At 43.5% G+C, this 25,838-nt stretch overlaps 1 protein-coding gene across 2 annotated transcripts in view; it reads right to left on the bottom strand.

Moving 5' to 3' along the window:
• Positions 1-3,059: 3,059 nt before the first annotated feature.
• cgnb (cingulin b) overlaps positions 3,060-25,838 on the bottom strand; it is a 61,468-nt gene continuing 38,689 nt past the window's right edge. For both annotated transcript variants that reach the window (XM_060904990.1, XM_060904989.1), the window contains 7 exons: positions 19,205-19,366; positions 18,875-18,964; positions 16,237-16,320; positions 13,991-14,109; positions 13,713-13,821; positions 4,194-4,357; positions 3,060-3,508 (listed from right to left, as the gene is read on the bottom strand). In XM_060904990.1, the coding sequence (XP_060760973.1) occupies positions 3,376-3,508; positions 4,194-4,357; positions 13,713-13,821; positions 13,991-14,109; positions 16,237-16,320; positions 18,875-18,964; positions 19,205-19,366 (861 nt within the window). In that variant the 3' untranslated portion in view covers positions 3,060-3,375. The remainder of the gene's footprint in view (positions 3,509-4,193; positions 4,358-13,712; positions 13,822-13,990; positions 14,110-16,236; positions 16,321-18,874; positions 18,965-19,204; positions 19,367-25,838) is intronic.

Raw genomic sequence — 25,838 nt, forward strand, 5'->3', positions numbered from 1 at the left:
GTTAACCACTCACAAAAAGTGAACAAAAGGCCTTTAACGCCGTGGATTGTCAGTGAAAAAAAGGTAAGCTCATTGCCACACACTGCGACTGTATGACAGGCCTTGGAGAGAGCTGCTCCCACATAGCCTTGTCGTTGTGGGCTATAGAAGCTGGAGTAAAACAGAAGGATTCACTAACGGTCACAGATAAAAAGGTATACTGGGTTCTTCCTACTGCTGTTAAAAAAGATTCCTATTCCTGGATCAGAGATATTTCTTTTATAAAGAAATGCCCAGGTCACGTTCCTAGGCCGCAAACAGAAGTTCAGGTCAAAGTTCCAACCCCCACTGCATCAGTCATCCTCTTTTTTTCTCAGACATCCACTCATCAATTAAATCCAAACCAGTACTCCTGTCCTTGATCGAACAGCTTTCAGATCACTATGTTCCAAGATCTCTTAGCCCTGACCTACCAACAATCCTGTCCAAGTGCTTTGACAAGGAATTGTTAACCGCTGACTATTCTCAGAGGTGGACAAAGTACCCAACTTCATTACTTAAGTCAAAGTACAGATCCCACTGGTCAAATGTTACTCCAATACAAGTGAAAATTGTACAGTCAAATTTTTTACTTAAGTTAAAGTACTGAAGTAGTTGCTTTTAAAAATACTTAAGAATTAAAAGTACATTTTCTGTCAACACATTGTATTATTGCCACAACGCTTACAAAACCAAATGCCTCTGAAACAACCGACTGGATTTACTGACTAACTTGTAGAACCTGTAGAATAAACACCTGGTAGAGCATTACAAAATGAAACACAACTGAACTGAAAAAGAGCCACTGTCTTTCATTTTTAAAAAAAATTGTAACACTCCTCCCCAACCCACACAGCAGCATGTTAGTGTTCTGACCCAGCTCTGGCAGTGTGCACACATGTATGTGTACAACCCCGATTCCAAAAAAGTTGGGACAAAGTACAAATTGTAAATAAAAACGGAATGCAATGATGTGGAAGTTTCAAAATTCCATATTTTATTCAGAATAGAAAATAGATGACATATCAAATGTTTAAACTGAGAAAATGTATCATTTAAAGAGAAAAATTAGGTGATTTTAAATTTCATGACAACAACACATCTCAAAAAAGTTGGGACAAGGCCATGTTTGCCACTGTGAGACATCCCCTTTTCTCTTTACAACAGTCTGTAAACGTCTGGGGACTGAGGAGACAAGTTGCTCAAGTTTAGGGATAGGAATGTTAACCCATTCTTGTCTAATGTAGGATTCTAGTTGCTCAACTGTCTTAGGTCTTTTTTTTCGTATCTTCCGTTTTATGATGCGCCAAATGTTTTCTATGGGTGAAAGATCTGGACTGCAGGCTGGCCAGTTCAGTACCCGGACCCTTCTTCTACGCAGCCATGATGCTGTAATTGATGCAGTATGTGGTTTGGCATTGTCATGTTGGAAAATGCAAGGTCTTCCCTGAAAGAGACGTCGTCTGGATGGGAGCATATGTTGCTCTAGAACCTGGATATACCTTTCAGCATTGATGGTGTCTTTCCAGATGTGTAAGCTGCCCATGCCACACGCACTAATGCAACCCCATACCATCAGAGATGCAGGCTTCTGAACTGAGCGCTGATAACAACTTGGGTCGTCCTTCTCCCCTTTAGTCCGAATGACACGGCATCCCCGATTTCCATAAAGAACTTCACATTTTGATTCGTCTGGCCACAGAACAGTTTTCCACTTTGCCACAGTCCATTTTAAATGAGCCTTGGCCCAGAGAAGACGTCTGCGCTTCTGGATCATGTTTAGATACGGCTTCTTCTTTGAACTATAGAGTTTTAGCTGGCAACGGCGGATGGCACGGTGAATTGTGTTCACAGATAATGTTCTCTGGAAATATTCCTGAGCCCATTTTGTGATTTCCAATACAGAAGCATGCCTGTATGTGATGCAGTGCCGTCTAAGGGCCCGAAGATCACGGGCACCCAGTATGGTTTTCCGGCCTTGACCCTTACACACAGAGATTCTTCCAGATTCTCTGAATCTTTTGATGATATTATGCACTGTAGATGATGATATGTTCAAACTCTTTGCAATTGTACACTGTCGAACTCCTTTCTGATATTGCTCCACTATTTGTCGGCGCAGAATTAGGGGGATTGGTGATCCTCTTCCCATCTTTACTTCTGAGAGCCGCTGCCACTCCAAGATGCTCTTTTTATACCCAGTCATGTTAATGACCTATTGCCAATTGACCTAATGAGTTGCAATTTGGTCCTCCAGCTGTTCCTTTTTTGTACCTTTAACTTTTCCAGCCTCTTATTGCCCCTGTCCCAACTTTTTTGAGATGTGTTGCTGTCATGAAATTTCAAATGGAGCCAATATTTGGCATGAAATTTCAAAATGTCTCACTTTCGACATTTGATATGTTGTCTATGTTCTATTGTGAATACAATATCAGTTTTTGAGATTTGTAAATTATTGCATTCCATTTTTATTTACAACTTGTACTTTGTCCCAACTTTTTTGGAATCGGGGTTGTATATTAATCAGGAAGACAGTGGAATAACTGTAAATGCAGCTTGCTCAGAAAATAAAAATGACAATCCAACCTGATTAAAACCCAGATCCACACCTCGAGCTTAATAACTGTACTGCTTTAAGCAAGACAAAAAAATAAATGCAAGACCATCATCTGACATCAAAACAAAAAATTCCATCAATTTGTAGTGACTGACTAGTGCAATGCTGCCCTTAGCAATGTTAGTTTTTGTCTCTAGTAAGTATCTGAACCCAAAGAGATGTGAAATAGGGCCCAGGTTTAAAAATCCTGACATCCCTTAACATCATACCCGAGCTGTGTGGGGATTTAAGTCACCTGGAGCAGGGACAGGTGACTAACTCTGAAACATACTCTGGCACCAATGTGGGAAATCAAGTCAGAATATGAAGCTGAGCCTTAAACAGAGAACTTAAAGCCCCACTTGTTCATATATGCATGCAATGAATAAGGAATATCAAAGACAGCTTTCATTTAAAATGTAATACAAGAGACATGCACATGAAATTGAAAGAAATAATCTTTATATGGCGAGTCAAGAATAAACATGTAGCCAGTTGTACAGTAAAAAGGACAGTACATACTTCTGAAATAAAGTAAATATTTTAATTCTTCATTTAAAAAGGAATTCTTTTCTAAGGGTTTAAGCAGAAGTTTCCTCTTCTCAACAACATTTCACATTAGAACTTTCAGGCACTTCATGTTTCCTTTACAGAATTAAGGCATTCATTAATTGATATAGTTTAATCATGTAAATCATTGATTATCTTTCAGCAGAAGGTGATACATCAACCCAGTTCTCATGTTTTACACCTCGATCTCTTCAGCAGGTGCTGGTCTGGAGTTGTGATTCTGTCAGGATGGATGTGATGCTGTTCGAATCAAAGCATCCATCATCATCTTCTGAGCTTAGGGTGGACCCCAGAGTGGGACGCCGTGTCTGCTGAATCTTCCTCCTGAAACACACACACACACACACACACACACACACACACACACACACACACACACACACACACAGCATTAAAAAAAATCAAGACAGAGATTAGTTTCATGATAGAACCCTATCTCAACATAAAACCAAGTTTTATTATTAGACTTTGTTTCAAAATCAAAACACATTCAAATCAAGAAGAAACACATAGAAGGGAAATGAAGGGAAAGAAGTGCACATTTATTCTGGATTGTAGCTCAAATAAAGCAAAACAATTCCATTGCACCTTTTAAGTCCTGTCAGAAATATTGTAATTATGAGATGAATGCACATGAACTCCACTACAATGCCATCATTTCCATGTATACAGTACCAGTCAAAAAAAAAAAAAGTTGACAGACCTTCTAATTAAATGGCTTTTCTTTATTTTTATTAACTAATTAAAAAGATATTTCATATCTTAATGTAATGGTGGAATGTTGTTTCACTTATGTAAAACTTTTTTTTTTAAACCACATAACACATGGAACATGTATGGAATTTTTTTCATAGTTTTGATGTCTTCAGTATTGTTCTATAACGTAGAGAATAGTCAAAATACAGAGACACCTATTAACATGTAGGTCTGTCCAAACTTAATGGGTACCATAGATACCAATTATATTTACTGTATATAAATTTGATAAGTATGGAGGATATAAACAGACCTCAGCTCGTTTTCCAGTGTACCGACTTTGGCCTGGAGCACATCCTTCAGCTCTTTCTGCTCCTCCAGATCCCTGAGAATCTTCCGCCTCACTCCCTCTAATCTCTCCACCTCTCCCTCGGCATCATCCACCTGCCTCTTCAGTGCCTTCACCCGCAGAGAGAGCTGCACCCAAACATTTCATTACTTTCATTTGCATTGTTCTCCAAGTGCCACATTAAAGACATGCAAGAAAGATCTGGAATTGCTACAATTACAGTATAGAAGCTACAGCACACACACACACACACACACACACACAAAAAAAAGACAATTTCAATTCATAATGGAAAAATAAAGTCCCTGAAATATAACAAGGGGGGGGGAGAAAAAAAAAAAAACAACAAAACACAACCTCAGACACACTTTATAGGATATATATTTAAAAAAAACAAAAAACATTATGTATATTTATTATATTTTAATTATTACCTCACCTGGGACAGAGTCCACAGGGGGCGAGGTATCATTTTTGGTGGGGTTTGTTTGTTTCCTTGTTAATGATATGGGAATACAGCTGGACCAATCTTCATGAAACTTTCAAGATAGACGGGCATTGGTCTCAAACAGAACCTCCAACATTTTGGGGGTCATCTAGTCAAGGTTTTTGTGGCTACTGCTTCATATGGACCCTTTTCAGTCACGTGACCTTTGTAAACACGACCGCAATTTTGGACATGTAGTGGACTTCGGCTCAAATAGGTTTGAATGCGAGGAAGGCGACAAACATAAAAGAAAAAGCAGCGAGATGCAGAAAACTGTATTTACTAGTTTACTGTAATTATGATCTGGCAGCTATTTACACCGGATCCAGTGTAAATAGCTGCCGGAGCCAAGGTCCGGCCGGGCTGCGAGCGAGCGCGCTCCGGAACCTCGGACGTTGGCTCTGGCGGCTATTTACACTGGATCCAGTGTAAATAGCTGCCAGATCATAATTACAGTAAACTAGAATGGAATGTTAACAGCAATGTAATGCCTTTTCTGGCTAATTTTATTCGTCTTACCTCCAACAAAGTGGTCACTACACAAGCGCTGGTATGCCGCTATCCGTCTTCTCCGTCGGTCAGCATCTACCGGGATCTGATAAAATGATAACCCTTGCCTTGTTTGTTGATGGTTACTACATCCAGGTGCACAACAATATAGTGGCATGATGGAAGTCTTGCTGAAAATAAACACTTTCTTTGCTGCCGTTCCTCAATGCTGGCTGTGGTAAACTACTGGTAGTACACGTCCAAAATGGCGGCCGCGTTTGTCGTGATGTCACGTGAAAAGGGTCCATAGAGGCAGTAGCCACTTTGTCATCGTGCTGTAAGAATGTAAGAGTGTAACAATCGTGCAGTATAGTGTGAGGGCAGTACGGTGTGTTCTGATTGGCTGAGAGCAGCAGAGAATCAGAACCATGTTTATTGGCCAAGTATGTTCACACACAAGGTCAAAATCAAGGTCACCAAAAAGGTCAAAATCATTTTTTCACGATATCTTCGTTCATATAAGTGCTACCGTGCGAGGTCTGTTTTGCCTGGCAACACTTGTTTATACTCCCCCCGAAAACTCAGGTCCTCTCCCAGAGGCCTGGGAGTTTGAGGGTTTTGCGCAGTATCTTAGCTTCTCGTAGGACTGCGCTTTTCTGGATGGAGATCTCAGATGTTATTCCTGGGATCTGTTGGAGCCACTGTCCCAGTTTGGGGGTCACTGCACTGAGGACTCTTATCACCACAGGGACCACTTTTTTCTTCATCTTCCACATCTTTTTTAGCTCTTTTCAGCCCTCGATACTTCGAGCTTCTCAAGTTCCTTTTTCCTGATGTTACTGTCAGTTGATATTGCCACATCTATCACCACAGCCCTGTTCTCCTGTCTGTCCACCACTACCATGTCTGGTTGGTTAGCCATTACCAATGTCTGTATCTGGGAAATCCCACAGGATCTTAGCTTGGTCATTCTCAACCACCTTCAGAAGTGTCCCACTTTGAGCTTGGGACTTACAGTCCATACTCGGCACAGATGTTTCTGTACACTATGCCAGCTACTTGGGTATGGCGTTCCATGTATGCTCTTCCTGCTAGCATCTTACACCCTGCCATTATGTGCTGGATTGTCTCGGGGGCATCTTTCCACAGTCTGCACCTGGGGGCCTGCCTTGTGTGGTAGACCCCGACCTCTATCAATCTTGTGCATAGGGCCTGTTCCTGTGCAGCTATGATTAGTGCCTCTGTGCAGTCTTCTAGTCCAGCTTTATCCAGCCACTGGCAGGATTTTTCCAATATCTGCCACTTCTATCTGCTGGTGGTGCATCCTGTGCAGTGGTTTGTCTTTCCATGAAGGTTCTATTTGCACTTCCTTCTCCGGTTTCTGCTGCCTGAGGTATTCACTAAGCACTTCATCATTTAGGGCCATCTTCCTGATATACTCGTAGATCTTTGCCATTTCATCATGGATAGTGGCTCGGACACTCACTAGTCCTCAGCCTCCTTCATTCCTCTTAGTGTACAGCCTCAGTATGCTGGACTTGGGGTGAAACCCTCTGCGCATTGTCAGGAGTTTTCTTGTCCTGATGTCAGTAGCCTCCATTTCTTCCTTCAGCCAGCTTATTATGCTAACAGGGTACCTGATGACTGCCAAGGTGTTGATGGCCTGGACCTTGTTCTTCCCATTCAGCTGACTTCTCAGGACTTGCCTTACCCTCTTGTAGGTATTTGGCTGTTGCTGCTTACCTTTTGCTCTCCCAGACTTCCTGATGGCAGCATACCTGTTAATCATTTTCCTTGCAGTATAAGGACCCCGGCTTTCTTTTTACACATCTCCAGATCGTTGATTTTAGCCAAACGAATGACATTCTGATGTCGTTGCTGAAGAGCCTGGTGGTGTGGATCAGGGAGTCGATGTCTCACTCAGACCTGACATACAGCTTGATGTCATCCATATAAAAAAAGGTGGCTGATGGTTGCTCCATTTAATAGTCTGCATCCATAGCCACTCTTGGTGATGATCTGGCTGAGGGGGTTCAGTCCTATGCAGAACAGCAGCAGGGACAGGGCATCTCCTTGGTATATGCAGTGTTATTGGCTTTTTTTCAGTGTGAGATGAAGCAACTTCACGAAAAGGTGGTTTTCCTTCGAATCCTTTTTAATGATCTTTACAAGGGGTGCAATCATAGAGCACATTCAGTTCATATTGTATCATTCAGTTTTATTGGTTTCTTCCCAGATGTACAAGCTACCCAAGCCATCTGCACTAATGTCCCCATACCATCACAGATGCTGGTTTCTGAGCTGTGTGCCGATAAGCCAGATGGTCCCTCTCCTCTTTAACCCAGAGGATACAGTGTCCATGATTTCCAAAAAGAATTTCAAATTTCAATTGTCAGACCACAGGACAGTTTTCCACTTTGCCTCAGTCCACTGTAAATGAGCTTGGGCCCAGAGAAGGTGGCAGTGTTCCTGGATATTGTGTATATCTGGCTTTAACTTGCATTTGTGGATGCAGTTATGAACTGTGTTCATAGACTATGGTTTTCGGAAGTGTCCCTGAGCCCATACAGCATTTTCCACGACAGAATCGTGTCTGGTTTTAATGCAGTGTCTCCTGAGGCATCCAGTGTTGGTTTTCGGCCTTATTCCTTCCTTACAGAGATTTCTCTGGATTCTCTGAATCTTTTAAATATTATGTACCATAGATGTGATTCACAAATTATTTGCAATTTTAAATATAACATTCCTCAGTGTAAACTGTTACACTATTTGCCCATGCAGTCTTTCACAAGGTGGTGAACCCCTCACAAGGTCATGATCCCGGCCATATATCTTGTGTTTTTCCCTTTTCCATCATCCTCTTTCATACTCATTTGCGTTTGTGTATAATGGCAATGTGGGCATGGCTTCCTTCTGCTCTCCCAGACTTCCTGATGGTGGCACGCCTGCTAATCATTTTCCTTGCAGTATAAGGACCCCAGCTTTCTTTCTACACATCTCCCGATCGTTGATTTTACCCCAAGTGCTAGATTATATTCTTAGCCATTTTAGTTTTCCTAGTTTGCTCACTGTTACATGCTGCATGCTTTTAATCCATTTCTCAAGTATCCCCCAGGAGCACTCCAGACTGCTGAGATCCACTTCCACCTGCAAAGCCTATCCTGCCTCGCCACCCCCATATCCGCTTCCCAGTCCTGCCTCGCCACCCCCATATCCGCTTCCCAGTCCTGCCTCGCCCCCCCATATCCGCTTCCCAGTCCTGCCTCGCCACCCCCATATCCGCTTCCCAGTCCTGCCTCGCCCCCCCCATATCCGCTTCCCAGTCCTGCCTCGCCCCCCCATATCCGCTTCCCAGTCCTGCCTCGCCACCCCCATATCCGCTTCCCAGTCCTGCCTCGCCCCCCCATATCCGCTTCCCAGTCCTGCCTCGCCCCCCCATATCCGCTTCCCAGTCCTGCCTCGCCCCCCCATATCCGCTTCCCAGTCCTGCCTCGCCCCCCCATATCCGCTTCCCAGTCCTGCCTCGCCCCCCCATATCCGCTTCCCAGTCCTGCCTTGCCCCCCCAATCTGCTTCCCAGTCCTGCCTCACCCCCCTGCTTTAGCTTATGTCACCTGCTTGTCAGTGTCCTGTGTTTGGGTCTTCCTGTTTAATCCTTGCAACAGAAGGATTTGGCCAACATGGATGCAGAGGACATGAATCCAGTCCACCAAACCATTGTCTGCCAGGGTCACTGCTTGAATGGCACAGCCACTTCCTTGGAGAGTTGAGGGAGAACCTCCAAACCCTGTCTGCCCAGGTTGTACAGATTAGTAACCAGATGGAGAAGGTCCATGCAGTCAACCAGCCCAGCCATTCCTACAACCACAACCATTCCCTAGGGAATAATGCATACCTGAGTCACAGCACTTCTCTGAAAGCTCTCTACCAATCCCCATCAAGCCAATCGGGCCCTAATCTTTGGACATTTCAGGTTTACACTCACTTACAGGCCAGGTACCAAGAATGTCAAACCAGATGCTCTCTCTCTCTCTCATCAGTTCATCTCTGGAAAGGCCTCATCCCATCCAGACACCATCCTTCCTCTGTCCTATGTTGTTGCTGCAGCAATAGTTAAGGAAGTCTAATGGCCCCCCACAATTGTCCATTTGTGCCAGAATTAGTCCGCTCCCAGGTACTCCCAGGCCCAGACTTCCTAATTAGTTTTCCATCCGGAAGTTCATTGTACCCTGTCTCTCATAAAATGACATACATCTCTGCACACCTTGTGTGTGCGCTCGCAACTAGACCTCCCACCGACCACCCTCTGGATTTCTTCGTCCATTGACCATACTTAGTCACCCATTGTCCCATATTGTATTCGGTTTGATCACCAGCCTACCCCCTACAAGGCAACACCATAGTACTCACCATCATTGGTTGCTTCTCCAAGGTGGTTCACTTCCTGTCTGTTCCCAAACTCCCTACTGCCTGTGAAACCACCAATCTCCCGGTTTAACACATTTTCCAAATCCATGGAATCCCCTCACACATTGTAACTGCCTGTGGTCCTCAGTTTATTCTTTCAATATAGCCCCAAGGGCTTGGTAGAGTCTTCCAACCTGGCTTCCACCCCCAGACTAATGGCCAAACAGAGTGGGGCAACCAAGACTGGGAAGCCACACTCCACCACACGTCTGCCCAAAACCCTGTTTCCTGGAGCACTCAACTCCCATGGATCAAATATGCCCACAATTCTCTGACCAGTACCTCCACTGGCACGTCATTTTTTGAATGCTCCCTGGGTTATCAGCCTTCTCTGCTCCCCGCTTATGAGGATGACTTCACCATACTCTTCATTCAAGCCCACCTCTGGTGATGTCGTGAAGTCTGGAGGGATGCCTGCAGGGCTCGCTTTCTATCCACCGACTGCAACTGGCAAATTGTGAACCACCACCACCACACACCCACACTTAATTACCAGGTCAGAAGGTCTGGCTTTCTTCTAGCAACATCGCTCTCAAGACAGACTCCAGAAAACTTACTCCCTGCTACCTTGGCCCACATGAAATTAAGCGCATCATTAAGTATTTACATATTTGTATATGTAAATACTTAATTTATCCAGAAGTTTTCTCTATTTTCTATTCTCTGTTTATCCTGTAATGATGCTACTGGAATTTTAATTTCCCTGAGGGAACCCTCCCAAAGGGATCAATAAAGTTCTATCTAATCTAATCTAATCTAATCTAATCTAATCTAATCTAATCTAATCTAATCTAATCTAATCTAATCTAATCTAATCTAATCTAATCTAATCTAATCTAATCTGTGATCAGGCTGAAGCTACCCAAGTCCATGTGAGTTCACCCTACTTTCCACGTCTCTCAGCTCAAACCCATATCTAGCAGCCCTCTGGCCAATCCTCCTCCACCTGCCCAGCCTGTCAACAACCAACCAGCCTACACTGGCTGGCAACTACTGGATGTGCACCACTGAGTCTACCAATATCTTATGGAGTGGGAAGAATACAGCCCTGAACAGCCCTGGATTCCTCCACTTTTACATCCTGGACTCCCTCCTCATTTGTGACTTCCACTGGGACAATCCAGGCAAGTCTGGTGGGTCACCTGGGGGCTCCCACTGAGGGGGGAGTACTGTCATGATCCCCCTTGCATCTACCTTACCTTGTAACACCCCATCTTTATTTCTATGAGACTCCACCTCTCTGGGCTGCTCTTTTTATACCAAAATCATGTTACTGACCTGTTACCAATTAACCTTTTTTTTTTTTATAAAAACATTACATAACTTTTCCAGTCTTTTGTTGCCCCGTCCCAACTTTTTTGAAATATGTTACTGGCATTAATTTCAAAGTGAGCATATATTTTTCAGAAAACAATAACATTTCTCAGTTTGAACATTTGATATGTTACCTTTGTAATATTTTGAATAAAATATAGGGGTTTCATGATTTGGAAGTCATTACATTCTGTTTTTATTTACATTTTACACAGTGTTTTTGTCCCAACCATTTTACCTGAAAACTCTACTTAGTTCAGTTCTATTGGTGAAAGTATGTTAAAACAGGGTCAACTTGCAATGAAATGCATTGGACGAGATAAGAACCAGAAACAAGTCTCTCAGCATTGGAGTCCTACAAGAGTTTAACAGAATAGCAATTAAGGGGGGGGGGGGGGGGGGAGACTCAAAGTCCTAAATATAAAAATGGAAGTAAAATTAATAGAAATAATTAAGAAATATGCATGCATTGTCTCAGGGGGTCATGTGGGGAGGGGGTGTAGCACAAGCGCCAGTATTCCACATAGGAAAAAAAGCGACGTGTGCAAGCACTAATAATTGCACATTGTTTAAGACAGTGTAAACAGTTTTGTGATGTGTAAACAGTAAATATGTAAATGTGTTGCTGATGTGTAAACAGTCTTGTGATGTAAACAGTACTGTGATGTGTTGATAAACATGTGATGTGATATAGTAAACAGTAAAAGTGAAAAGTGCAGGCGATCCAGTGCAGTGTGAAATATACAGTGCCACATGGAATAATTAAGTGTTGGAGTTAAGAACGCTGATGGCCTGATAAATAAAAAGTGTTCCTGAGTCTGGTAGTCTGTGCAGCCATACTTAAGTATCGCCTTCCAGACGGAAACAGGGAAAAACAGCTGTCATGCTGGGTGAAGTGCACTGACAAAGTATTTGTACTTCATTATGTCCCAATTCTGGTGTTTATCAGCATGTTGGTTCTAGTCGCTGGGTTTCTGACAGTCATGACTTTTCACTTGCTTTAATATTGTTATTTTGGCTGGTTGAGGTTTCTACATTTAGTAGTGCTTTTTTTAAACATTTAACAAAAATGCATGACCCATACTTGTGCACCACTGATACAGTTACACAGTGAAAGCTTCGAGTAAGATCTCATTCTCATCTCATTATCTCTAGCCGCTTTATCCTGTTCTACAGGGTCGCAGGCAAGCTGGAGCCTATCCCAGCTGACTACGGGCGAAAGGCGGGGTACACCCTGGACAAGTCGCCAGGTCATCACAGGGCTGACACATGCCCCTTTTCCACCAAAGCAGTTCCAGGGCTGGTTCGGGGCCAGTGCTTAGTTTGGAACTGGGTTTTCTGTTTCCACTGACAAAGAACTGGCTCTGGGGCCAGAAAAACTGGTTCCAGGCTAGCACCAACTCTCTGCTGGGCCAGAGGAAAGAACCGCTTACGTCAGCGGGGTGGGTGGGGGAGTTGTTAAGACCAACAACAATACCGCGAAAGATCGCCATTTTTAAGCGACGAGAAGCAGCAGCTGTACAAACGCGAAGTCATCCATTATTATTATTGTTGTTGCTGCTGCTGCTGCTTCTTCTGTGTTGTTTTTGCTTCGATATTTGCGCCAAGGTTTATGCAAACGTAGTGACATAACTGTGACGTACAGCGATGTAACTGACGTATACAACGATGTAACTGACGTGGCTTCCCTTAGCACCGCGAGCTATGGAAAAGCAAACTGGTTCTCAGCTGGCTCACAAGTTGAACAAGTTGTGAACCAGCACCAGCACTGGCCCCGAACCAGCCCTGGAACTGATTTGGTGGAAAAGGGGTAAAAGTGACACCCATTCACACTCACATTCACACCTACAGTCAATTTAGAAGTAAGATTCGAGTAAGATTAGGAATTAAAATATGATGGCAGAGTGGTTTGAACATAGTGATGAACTCTGATAGTGAAACTCTCAACCTCCTCAAGCACCCAGACTGCATTTCCTTGATATTCATATGAAAAAACAGGCCAATGATTATGAAATGTACTGATGACTGTGAAAGTTCATTAAGTCATTCATCCTCAGTTCATTAAGTCATTCATCCTGAGCCCAAGTATCCTATTTCCATGTTTTTGGGAGGTGAGAGGATACTGGAAAACTTGGAGGAAACCCACACATACATGGGGTGGACATGTAAAATTCTGCGCAGACTGAGCTCAGGATGGAACTCGGGACTATAGAGCTATAACAGGGCAATGCTACCTGATAATGCAGGTTACTAATGCTGCATTTACCGTACCATTACTTCTGAGGTAAGATGCCATGACTTCACTTGGAGGTGGGAAATCCAAATTACATCATTTTCGAACTCCAGGTATTAGAGCGAATAAACAAACAAACCCTCAAGCGCCTCCATAGTCATCTTTTTGTTAACAGCAAGCTAGCATCTAACTGATGAGTGATGTATATTTATCTCCTCAAAATCAGTGAACTGTAGAGTCAGTGTTCTAGATTTAACAAGTGAACGTCTGTATGTGTGTATATTCAGTGGAACTCATTAAAGAGAAGTGCTGTTGTGTTTACGGTTCACGCTGCAAGCCGCCATGTTTTGACATCACTTGCTGAACTTGGGGTTGTACAACCCTAATAATCCTGTACAACCCTTAATAATACAAAACACGTGCAAGGTAGGTAGGTGTGTGTGTGTGTGTGTGTGTGTGTGTGTGTGTGTGTGTGTGTGTGTGTGTGTGTGTACCTGGTCTCGCTGTTCAGCATGCTGGTTTCTCTCCTGGTCCAATGTGGCACTGATGTCCTTTAATTTCCTCTCCATCCTCCTCTGGGCTGCTAGAATGCTGCTCTTCTCTCTGATCATCCGTTATTACACAAAAGCAATTTAATACATAAATGGCTCACATTTGGCGGTTTGGATCATAATTTAAACTAGAATAAAAGTAATGATGACAAGTGTGAATATACATATAGTGTGTGTGTGTGTGTGTGTGTACACACACACACACACACACACACACACACCTTTCTTCGCTGTGTAACCGATCTTCCAGCTCCTGGATTTTGTTTTCTAGTATTGTGACTCCTGCAGTAGATCGAGGCTGACCATCCAGATCAGCTAAACGAGACTTCAGCTCTTTTACCTGAGGACGAGAGCAATGGGAGGGAAGTGATCTGCTCTGTGGAGATAGTGGTTTCTGTGTAGTTCCTACTTGCCCTGTCATGCCCTTTGTACAGTTCAGAGCCTGTGTAGATAAAGTGTGACGCTCTTCAAAATTGCCTGAATAACTAGTTATCCAATTAAACTGTGTCCACTTTACATAAAACCAGACTCAAGCTCCTCCCATGCACAACCACAAAGTAAGCAGAGTTAAGCCAAGATAAATTTTGCATTTAGCTGAAGGCTATCACAATGTTGTTTTTTTTTTAAAATAAATGTGTTCATTCCCACCCTCAGACCAGCTCTCCCCCATCATATAAACAGGTACCACCCAGACAGGGTGAGGGCGATCATGTGCTTCTTCAGAGACAGGTAAAGCCAGACAACTACATCTTTTATAAATGAGAGCAAAGTAATACACTCAGAGAAAAGTGCCATCAACCCTCTTCCACATACATGAGCTCACAGACACCTACAGTTGGCTAATGTTGATAAAACACTGAAAGAGATTTGTTAAACATTTTACAGGAAAATCACTTTCATAAATCTGATCCTTTTTTACACGCACACACACACACACACTTGAACACTAGAGGGCACTAACCACTAAGGTTTTTTGTTTTAAAGAAAGTCATTTTTGTACCCTGATTGCTTATGAGACAATATTTTGCTCTACGTTAGTTCTATGAGCAATCTGATAAGACTGCCAGATGCTGTCACTGTCCGTGTGCGTTCCTCTGTCAAGACGTCTGCTGCACTGAAGGATGATGCTTTTTATTTACTGATTCCAGACCATTCAAGCAACCAAATGATTAAATGTTTTACTTCAGAAACTAATGATCTGTACTGCAGTGGCCCTGAACCAGTGTTCCAGAGAACCTTGAGAAAGCTTTAATGCAGCACACATGTAATAGATTTGACCCAAATAAGCATCCCTAAAGGAGTTAGAGACAGAAAAAGGTAGCCATTTTGAGTGCAAGCAGTATTATTCAGTGTTGATATACACTCACTGGCCACTTTAATAGGAACTTGTTCTTGATTCTAAAGATCCCTGTTCCTGGCTGCAGGAGTGGAACCCAATGTGTTTTTCTGCTCACCACGGTTGTAAAGAGTGATTATATGAGTTACTATATCCTTCCTGGTAGCTCAAACCAATCTGCCCATTTTCCTCTGACCTCGCTTATCAACAAGGTGTTTGTTTCCACCTACAGAACTGTCGCTCGCTCACTCACTGTTTTTGTTTTCTGCACCATTCTGTGTAAACTCTAGAGACGGCTGTGTGTGAAAACCCCAGGAGATCAGCAGCTTCTGAAATACTCAAACTACCAGTCCATCTGGCTCAAACCAACACCCATACCACAGTGAAAGAAAGTCACACTTTGAGATCAGAATTTTTCCCGTTCTGATGTTGAAGTGAACATTAACTGAAGCTCTTGATTGGTATCTGCATGATTTGATGCATTGTGCTGCTGTCAAGGGATCGGCTGATTAGAGACCTGCAGAAAACAGCAGGTAGATGGGTGTTCCTAATAAAGTGGCCAGTGAGTGTACACTCACTGGTCAGTTTAAGAACACCTGCACACATCTGCAGTTATCCAATTGGCCGATCATGTGGCAGCAGCACAATCCATAAAAATCACACAGCTTCAGTTAAAATTCACATCAAATATCAGAATGGGCAAAAATGTGATCTTGCCATGGTTGCTGGTGTCATGCATGCGGTTTTGATTATTTCAGAAACTCCTGATCTCCTAGGTCTCTCGTCTCTTGGAAGGGTACATAAGCAATGAGCTCAGATAATCACTCTTTACAACTGTGGTGAGCAGAAAAGCATCCAAGAACCCACAACATGCTGAACGTTGAGGTGGAGAAGCTACAATAGCAGAAGACCAGATCAGGTTCCTATCCTGTTAGGAAAGGACAGGAATCTGAGACTGTGTTACTATTTGCTTGGCCAAGGAGTGCATTGATGTATTGAAACAACTAGGTGGGGAAAAATTATTAGTCAGTCAATATTAACAAAAACTGTACAAGTTGAGGATTTTTTCTCATTTAAATGCTTAGTGAAGCCATTATGATCTTTCAGACACAGCGCATAAAACCTTTGTACCTGTCTCTCCAGTGAACTCTTATCCATCTCAAGGTCATGTCTGGCTGAGCGCTCTTGCATCAATTCAGAGCGGAGCTGGTCCACCTTAAAAAAGGGAATTATTATTTCACTAAATACAACCTCAAATCAGAAAAAGTTTGGATGGTATGGAAAGCACAAATAAAAAAAAAATAAATAAATAAATAAAAAGAGAAAAGTAGTGATCTCAATGTACTTTGACGTGTATTTCACTGCAGACAGAATAAACCCAAGATATTTCATGTTTTGTCTCATCAACTTCATTTCATTTGTTAATATACATCGATTCATGCGTTTCAGACCTGCAACACATTCAACAAAACGCATTCACTCTACAACAACAACAACAAAAAAAGCTGGAACAGGGAAATTTAGGGCTAGTAATAAGGTAAAACAATTAAACAATGATGTGATGTGAAACAGGTGATGTCAACCGGTGACTGTAATCATGATCTGGGACAAAATCAGTATCCAGGAAAGGCAGAGTGTTTAAGGAGTAAAGATGGGCCGAGGCTCTTTATTAACAAATGCGTAAGAAAATTATTGAAATGTTTAAAAACAAATGTTCATCAAAGAAAGATATGAAGGGATTTGGATATTTCACCCTCTATGGTGCATAAGATCATTAAATAATCTAAGAAACCTGGAGGAATTTCAGTGTGTAAAGGGCAAGGGCACAAGCCTAATCTGAATACCCGTGATCTCTGATCCCTCAGACGGCACTGTATCAAGAACAGTCGCTCATCTATAGCTGATAGAACCACATGGGCTTGGGATTACTTTGGAAAACCTTTAACAAGCTACAATATGGAGTTACATCCACAAACACCAGTTAAAAAACTTTACGGTGCAAAAAGGAAGCCTTATGTTAACTGTGTCCAGAATTGACATCGATTTCGCTGGGCTCGGAGGCATCTGGGATGGACCATCACACAGTGGAAATGTGTATTGTGGTCAGACAAATCATTATTCCAGGTCTTTTTTGGAAGAAATGGACGCCGTGTGCTCTGGCTCAAAGACATAAAAGAACCATTCAAACTGTTACCAGGAACAAGTCCAAAAGCCAGGGTGTGTCATGGTATGGGGGTTGTGTCAATGCCCTTGGCAAAGGTAATTTACACTTCTGTGATGGAGCATTATTGCAGAAAAGTCCATCCATCCATCCATCCATCCATCCATCCATCCATCCATTATCCATAACTGCTTATCCTGTGCAGGGCTGTGGGCAAGCTGGAGCCTATCCCAGCTGACTATGGGTGAGAGGCAGGGTACACCCTGGACAAGTCGCCAGATCATCGCAGGGCTGACACAGAGACAAACAATTCACACCTACGGTCAATTTAGAGCCACCAATTAGCCTAGCCTGCATGTCTTTGGACTGTGGGGGAAACCAGAGCACCTGGAGGAAACCCATACAGACATGGGGAGAAGATGCAAACTCCATTAATGCAGAAAAGTACACCGAGATTTTGGAGCAACATCTGCTGTCTTCAAGATGTCTTTCCCAGGGAGATTTCAACAAGACAATGCGAAACCACATTCTGCACACATTATAAAGGTGTGGCTGTGGAAGAAGAGGGTGTGTCCCCAATAGAGAATGTGTGGAAAATTTGGAAATGAAAAATATGACCGTGATGACCCCGTACTGTTGCTCATCTTAAGACCTGTTTACAGGAAGAACAGGACAAAAAAAAAAAAAAAAAAACCTGAAACACTATCACTTGGTGTCTTCAGTCCATAAACATCTGAAGTGTTGTGAGAAGGAACGGGAACATTACAAAGTGGTAAATGCTTTACTGTCCCAACTTTGAAATGTGTTGCAAGAATCAAAACTGAAATGTGTTTATTTTGAAAACTCAAAATTCATGATGTGTTGTACCATTCTGAGTGCAATACAGGTCAAAGATTATTTACAAATCATTGTTTTCTGGTCGGGGCGGCACAGCGGTGTAGTGGTTAGCACTGTCGCCTCACAGCAAGAAGGTTCTGGGTTCAAGCCCAGCGGCCATCGTGGGCCTTTGTGTGTGGAGTTTGCATGTTCTCCCAGTGTCTGCGTGGGTTTCCTCCGGGTGCTCCAGTTTCCCCCACAGTCCAAAGACATGCAGGTTAGGTTAACTGGTGGCTCTAAATTAACCGTAGGTGTGAATGTGAATGGTTGTTTGTCTCTGTGTCAGCCCTGCGATAACCTGGCGACTTGTCCAGGGTGAACCCCGCCTCTCACCCATAGTCAGCTTGGATAGGCTCCAGCTTGCCTGCAACCCGGGAGGGAGGGAGGGAGGGAGGGATGGAGGGAGGGATGGATGGATGGATTCTGGTCAATGACTGTTCCCCGTATGCTGTTAGCATGGCTGCCCACTGCTCTGGGTGTGCGTTAATTGCTCACATGTGCGCATGCGTGCGTGTTCACTGCTTCAGACAGGTTAAACGCAGAGAGGAATTTCACAAGTGTACGTGTGATGAATAAAGTTATTGTTGTTCTTTGCAGTTTTAGTTTAAATTTCAACATACCATTCCAGCTTTTTTCTGATTTGGGTTTAAAAATAAATAAATAAATAAAGCAATAAATAAAGCAAACAAACAAAGATAGACCCAGGACATTTGGCTGTATGCGTTTAGCTACCTGCTCTCTGCTGCGTGTGACGCGGTCATTCAGAAGCTCTGCTCCAGTCTTTTCCTCATCCAACTCTATCTCCAAAGTCTTTATTTTATCCTAAGACATGTATGTAACACACACACACACACACACACACACACACACACACACACACACACACACACACACACCTATAACAAAGTGCTTTTTCATATTGTGCTTTAACAGGAAACACTGTGTGTTGTGTGATTAGATCCTGCAGTATTCCAATCGGACACTGTATTTGACTGTCAAATTAACTGCCTCTGTACCAGTAGAAAAGGTATATGGAGAAACAAAATCAACACACAAACACACCTCTAGAAGCCTCATCTCTCTGCTGTGGTCTGTCTGAGAGCTCTTCTCACGGTCCAGCTCACTCTCCATGTGTTTGAGACGGTTGCTCAGCAGCTCCTTATCCAGCTGAGCACCATCCCTTTCCTCAGAACACACCAGCAGTTCCTTCTTTAGACGTGACACCTGATGCACACCATCATGCAGACCCATGTCAGATGAGGAATTGAAAATTCAAGCAATGATGTTTGGCAGGATTAAAAATAAGAGTACACTGCATAACAGAATATCATAGATATTAACAGAAATTAAAGTACTGTTAAGGTGCATATAATAAGTGAACTAATGCCGGTAAAGAAAGGACTGTGTAATATCAGAACAGGAACTCATCTTGTGGGCATTCCATACAAAATCTTAACTATAGAACATGGAAATGTCCAACATGTCACTCATTAATAGAACAAAACACGGTAATGGTTGGGAAATCATGCTTGGTATAAGTGGAGTAACATGGCAGACCATGTGGTTATACAAAAATAAACCGCACTGAGAAGGATCCTTGGGAATAGAAGTGTTCGTATCAAGAGCGTGTAATACTGTTTAAAACAAACCGCGATCTACCGAGACAGAGAAGTTACAGTGTGGTGAAGGCCACAGTTTCTGTCTTCAAGTGGAACTCATGGGCTCATGATTACAACATAGAAAGAAGTCATGTCCACGAAATACTCGGCTAGGCAACAGCAACATGGACACCAAAAATGTTAACAGTTTAGCAAGCTAACAATGTAGGAGACACAAACGTATAATGAAAAGATGAGGCCGTTGTGAATTTCTCAGACATTCCACCCAAAATTATGAAGAAAACTATGACAAAAGTGACAATATATTAACATTCACCGACAAATGTACTTCCATGATTTCTACTACAGTATTTCTGAAACCAATCAGTCAACACACATCACATGAACTTTGAGCTTTCAAAAAATTTCCATCAGGGTAAACACAACCCCATCTGAAGGCACCAAATTATACCTTTTACCAGTGCCTGTTACTCAGTACACCGATGATGAAAACCAGGAGTTTGGAGTGGCATCCAAACATGGCCACTGCAGACTACACTTCCCAAGTGACACCATGCCCCTCCTCTCCAGAATTCTGAAGGCGCACCTGTTCCCCATTTCCTCAGTAATTAACCACGCTACTTAAACACAGCAAACAAACATGCTCACTGCAAAGTAGTGTTCAGTATCCCTGTACTCGATCATACCAAGCTGTTTACTAACTTCTGACTGTCCATGACTTTGACCTAGTTTTCTGTTTACTTCTGACTTTGAACTCTCATCTTATCCCTGATATTCTGTTTGCACATCAACCAACCCCTTGGCTCACACTTCAGATTTGGTTTCAGTCTTCGATACACCCATTCTCCCCTGCACCTAAATCCGCAAGTGCCTGCACCCTGACAGGATACTTCACCACCATGGATGCAGCAGAGTAGGCGAAGCAGACTACCCTCAATGCTCAGGGACGATTGTTAAGAGAAAATCAACAGATCTTACGTGAGTTAAACACCATAATGTCACAACTAACAGCTATCGTCTCGCAGGCTCTCCTGACATGCCCCACACCTTCAGCAAGTGCTTCTGCAATGGTATCGCAACTTGAGAAGTTCTCCGGGAAAGTTTCTCAATGTAAAAGACTTTCTCCTCCAGTGTTCACTCTACTTTACTCTCACAGGCACCACAGAGGCACAAAAGATCGCACAGTTCAACAATCTCCTTACACGAAAGGCTATGAAGTGGGCTAGTGCTGCTTGGGAGCATGGTGGTGAGCACACTAGTTCCTATGATCACTTCACTGAATTGTTTAAATGGGTTTTTGATCATCAGCCAGAAAGAGTAGGGGAAAAGCTGCTCACAATTTGGTAAGGAGAAAGGAGAGTAGCTGAATATGCCTTGGAATTCTGCATGCTGGGGGCAGGCAGTGGGTGGAATGAATCAGCTTTAAAGGCAACATTCCACCAGGGTCTGAACCCAGACATCCTCACAGAACTAGCACGTCATGACAAATAGCTTATGCTCAGTTCCCTCATGGACCTCACCATCAGACTGGACCACCTGCTCCAGCCCTCCTTGCAACACTCTCCAGTCCTCTCACTACCTCCACAGTCCTCTACACCAATGGAGGTCTCCAACACTCACATGCCATGTTCAGAGAGGGAGACGAGGCATCGAGAAGGGTTGTGCTTTTACTGTGGTGATCATGGCCATCTCATAGCTGTGTGTCCAGTCTGATCACCTAAACCCCGAAGAGAAGCATGTTCATCTAGTGAAACGAGTCCCACCAGCCCGGTGAGTGCCAAATCAAAGTCTGTTCAACATTCACTTAAAATTCAGGTATTGTTAAAGCTCCCAGACTCAACCCATGTTCTTTCTGCCCTTATAGACTCAGGGGCCAAGGGCAATTTCATTGACCTCAGTGTTGTCCAGAGACTCAACTTACCCACAGAAAAGCTCCAGAGACCAGCAAGTCTCAAAAAGTCATAGATGGTGGACCCATTGGAGAAAGACTCGGCACATCAACCTCGCCCATAGAACTTCAGGTCGGAGCCCTTCATATAGAACACATGTCCTTGTAACCTGCACTGCACATCATGCTGTGGTTCTAAGCTTTCCCTGGCTGCAACTCCATGACCCACTTATCTCCTGGCAACAAAGAAAAATTCTAAAAAATGGTCACCCTCGTGCTTTCAAGAGTGTTTAAGAATCACACAGACCTCCCTGGCTTCCACGTCAGTCGAGAACCCTTCACTCAGCAGGATTGAACATGTTCCTGCTTGTTACCATGATCTCCAAGAAGTGTTCCGCAAGGGTAAAGCCAGTGACCTCCCACCTCATAAGTCATACGATTGTGCCATTGACCTCCTCCCAGGCACAACACCTCATCGAAACTGCATTTACTCCCTTTCCATTGCTGAACAGGTGGCCATGGAAGAATATGTTCAAGAAGCACTGCAACATGGGTATATCCATCTGTCTACATCCCTGGCATCAACAAGGTTCTTTTTTGTGGAAAAGAAAGGGGGGAGGGTCTCCGCCCCTGCATAGATTACAGAGGACTAAATCAGATCATTAAGTATCCTTACCCACTTCCGCTCGTACCCTCCGCTCTCAAGCAACTCTGAGCCGCCAGAGTGTTCACCAAACTGGACCTCAGAAATGCATACAACTTAGTGAGGATACGTGAAGGGGACGAACGGAAGAGTGTTTAGCACATCAAGTCACTTCGAATACCTGGTGATGCCACATGGACTTTCTTGCACTCCTAGTGTCTTCCCGTACCTCATCAATAATGTCCTTAGAGACATGCTGAGATGATATGTCATTGCATATATTCACAACATTCCGATTTACTCCCCCAACGAAGTCTCCCACCACCAGCATGTCAAGTCAGTGTTAACCCGGCTTTTGGAGAACCACTTGTATGTTAAAGCAGAAAAGCGTGAATTCTACGTGACGCAGATTTCATTCATGGGGTACATCAGTGCGGAGGGAGTCAGCATGGATGTCAATAAGGTCTCTGCAGTTACCAGCTGGCCCATACCAACCACCATGAAGGAATTACAACACTTAAGATTTGCCAATATCTATCACTGTTTTATCTGGGGTTTCAACACAATAGTCTCTCCTCTCACCACCCTGGTTAAGAAAGGTCCTAAGCATCTCTAATGGAATCAAACCATGGAGGAGGCATTCAAAAAAAAAAAAAACCTCAGTATAGCTTTTACCTCAGCACCCATCCTCAAGCATCCAGACCCAACCTTATCCTTCACTGTAAAGGTAGATACCTCAGAAATGGGAGTCAGAGGGGTATTGTTCCAGCACTTCGGGGAGAAACAAATGGCCCCATGGCCCCCCCCCCCCAAAAAAAAAAAAAATTAAATAAACAAATACCCCCCCCACACACACAAATTAAATAAATAAATACCCCCCCACACACACACCAGCCGAACAGAACTATGATATCGGAAACTGAGAACTCGTTGCCATCAAACTAGCCCTTGAGGAATGGAGACACTGGTTGGGGGGGGGGAATGCATCCGTTCATCATTCTCACTGATCATAAGAATCTTGAGTACCTGAAAACTACACAGAGACTCAACCCCCGGCAGGCTAGTGGGCTCTCTTCTTTACTAGATTCAGATTCTCCATTTTGTACCGACCAGGTTCAAAGAACACGAAGGCCGATGCTCTCTCCAGGATTCACACCATCTCAAACCACAGTCCAGAGCCCACTCCCATTCTACCTCATGAATGCTTTGTTAAAGCTATCACTTGGGACATTGACGGAGAAATAGTCCAAGCACAACCACACAATCCTCCGGATGCCAGCCCGCCTGGTCTTATACATGTTCCCCCACAGTTTCGAGGCTGACTCATTACCTGGGCGCATTCATCCCCAGCCACAGGTCACCACAGTAGTCAAAACACCCATCAACTCATCCATAACAAGTATTGGTGGGAGGACATGGTCTCGGAAATTAACAAGTTTGTTTCCTCCTGCTCTACCGGTGCCAAAGCGCCCTGGACTCCGCCCACTGGTAAGCTATGCCCATTGCCTGTACCACAAAGACCCTGGTTGCACAGTCATCGTCTTCATCACAGACTTACCCAGATCACAAGGCAATACAGTCATCCTGGTGGTAAGTGATTGTTTCTCAAAGGCTTTGAAACCCATTCCCTTACCTGGGCTACCCACTGCCATCAAAACTCCTGTTCTCTCCCTCTCTCCCTCACACACACACCCCTTGTGATACTATGGGATACCAGATGACATAGTCAGTGGCTGGGGTCCTCAATTCACATCAAGAATCTGGATAAGGTTTATGAACAAGCTAGGGGTCACAGTGAGCCTGACTACAGAGTACCATCCCCAATCTAACAGTCAAGTGGAACATGCCAATCAGGAGATTGGGTGTTTCCTCAGAGTGTTTTGTAGGGAGAACCAAAAGGATTGGGCAAAATACCTTCCTTGGGCAGAATATGCACAGAACTCTTTGAAAGATTTAGCTACCCAGCTAACCCCATTCCAGTGTATCCTTGGTTATAAGCCACCCCCTTTTTCCTTGGGACGATTCACCTCACATATCTTGGCAGTCAACTCCTGGTTCAAGCAGAGTGAACAGGTATGGGAAGGGCTGCATCAAAGGCTTGAACAGGTAAACAACAGGTATAAAATGCTATGCCGACAAACACAGAGGGGAAAAACACCCATGTACTCTCCAGGCAACAGACTGTGGGTGTCCACAAGAGATCTATGAGACCCCAACTCTTGCAAGAAATTCCATGCCCATTACATGGGTCCCTTCAAGGTCCTCCACTGAATAAACAAAACGTCCTATAAACTCCAGCTTCCACCACATTGTCGTAAAGCCTGCCATTCAAGGACTGCTACCCACAGACACCCCCATCCACTACCAAACCATCTTCTCCCCTGGAAATAAAGGGGGACCCAGTTTACCAGGTACACAAAATGCTCAATTCCCATTACAGACAAAGCAAGTTAGAATATTTTGTAGACTGGGAAGGAAGAACACAACAGAGTTAATGCAAAGGATATCCTAGATCCCCTTCTCACACAATTTCATTCAGAACATCCAGACAAAACAAACACCTAGGAAGAGAGGTCACCTCAGAAAGGAAAGCATTCCCAAAAAGTGAGTGCCTCAAGGGGTGGCGGTGAAGGGGGTTCGGTCAGTATCTATAATGAAAACCAGAGTTCAGCGCAGCATCCAAACATGGCAACTGTGGACTACACATCCCAGGTGCCACCATGCCCCTTCTCTCTGGAATTCTGAAGGCACACCTGTTCCCCATTTCCTCAGTAATTAACCACACTAATTAAAACACAGCAGACACACATGCTCACTGCGAAGTATCGTTCTGTGCCTCTGTACCCGATCATACCAAGTCATTTACTAACCTTTGACTGCCCGTGACTCTGACCTAGTTTCTGGTTTACTTCTGACTTTAGATGCTCGTTTTCTTTGATATTCTGTTCGCACATCAACCAACCCCTGCTCAACCCTGACTACATCTTTTGGCTCATGCTTTGGATTTGGTCTCCAGTCTGTGACACACCTGCTCTCCCCTGTACCTACATCCATAAGTGCCTGCACCGTGACAATATAAGGGAGCAGCAAGCCAACATCATTGCTGTGAAATTTTCTAAAAAAAAAAAAAAAAAAAAAAAAAAAAAAAACCCTCTCAATATATACACTTTCCTTCCACTTTAAGAGGAATACCTGTACCTGAAACATGATTGGCTGATTAGATAACTGTATGAATGAGCAGGTGTTCCTAATAAAGTGGACAGTGTGTGGACATAGACACAGTATCATTACACATTACCAGCTGTTCATTTTCTTATTTAAAAGGTGCTTTAGGGACTGGCAAACTTCTAAATGCAAAAGTACGCTGTTCATTGCCTTACTTCCTTATGGAGAATAAAAGCACCTCTTTGTCCCAGTTGGCGTTTTCCTGTTAGTACACTGTACACACTATGTACACACTTGCATAGTGTGTGGATTTTGATAGGGTTGTGTCGTCCCACATCAAACACAGCAAGCTGTGCACTTACCGGAAATGATAATTGCAAC

Source organism: Neoarius graeffei, chromosome 22 (genome assembly GCF_027579695.1).
Source record: "Neoarius graeffei isolate fNeoGra1 chromosome 22, fNeoGra1.pri, whole genome shotgun sequence".
NCBI lineage: Eukaryota > Metazoa > Chordata > Actinopteri > Siluriformes > Ariidae > Neoarius > Neoarius graeffei.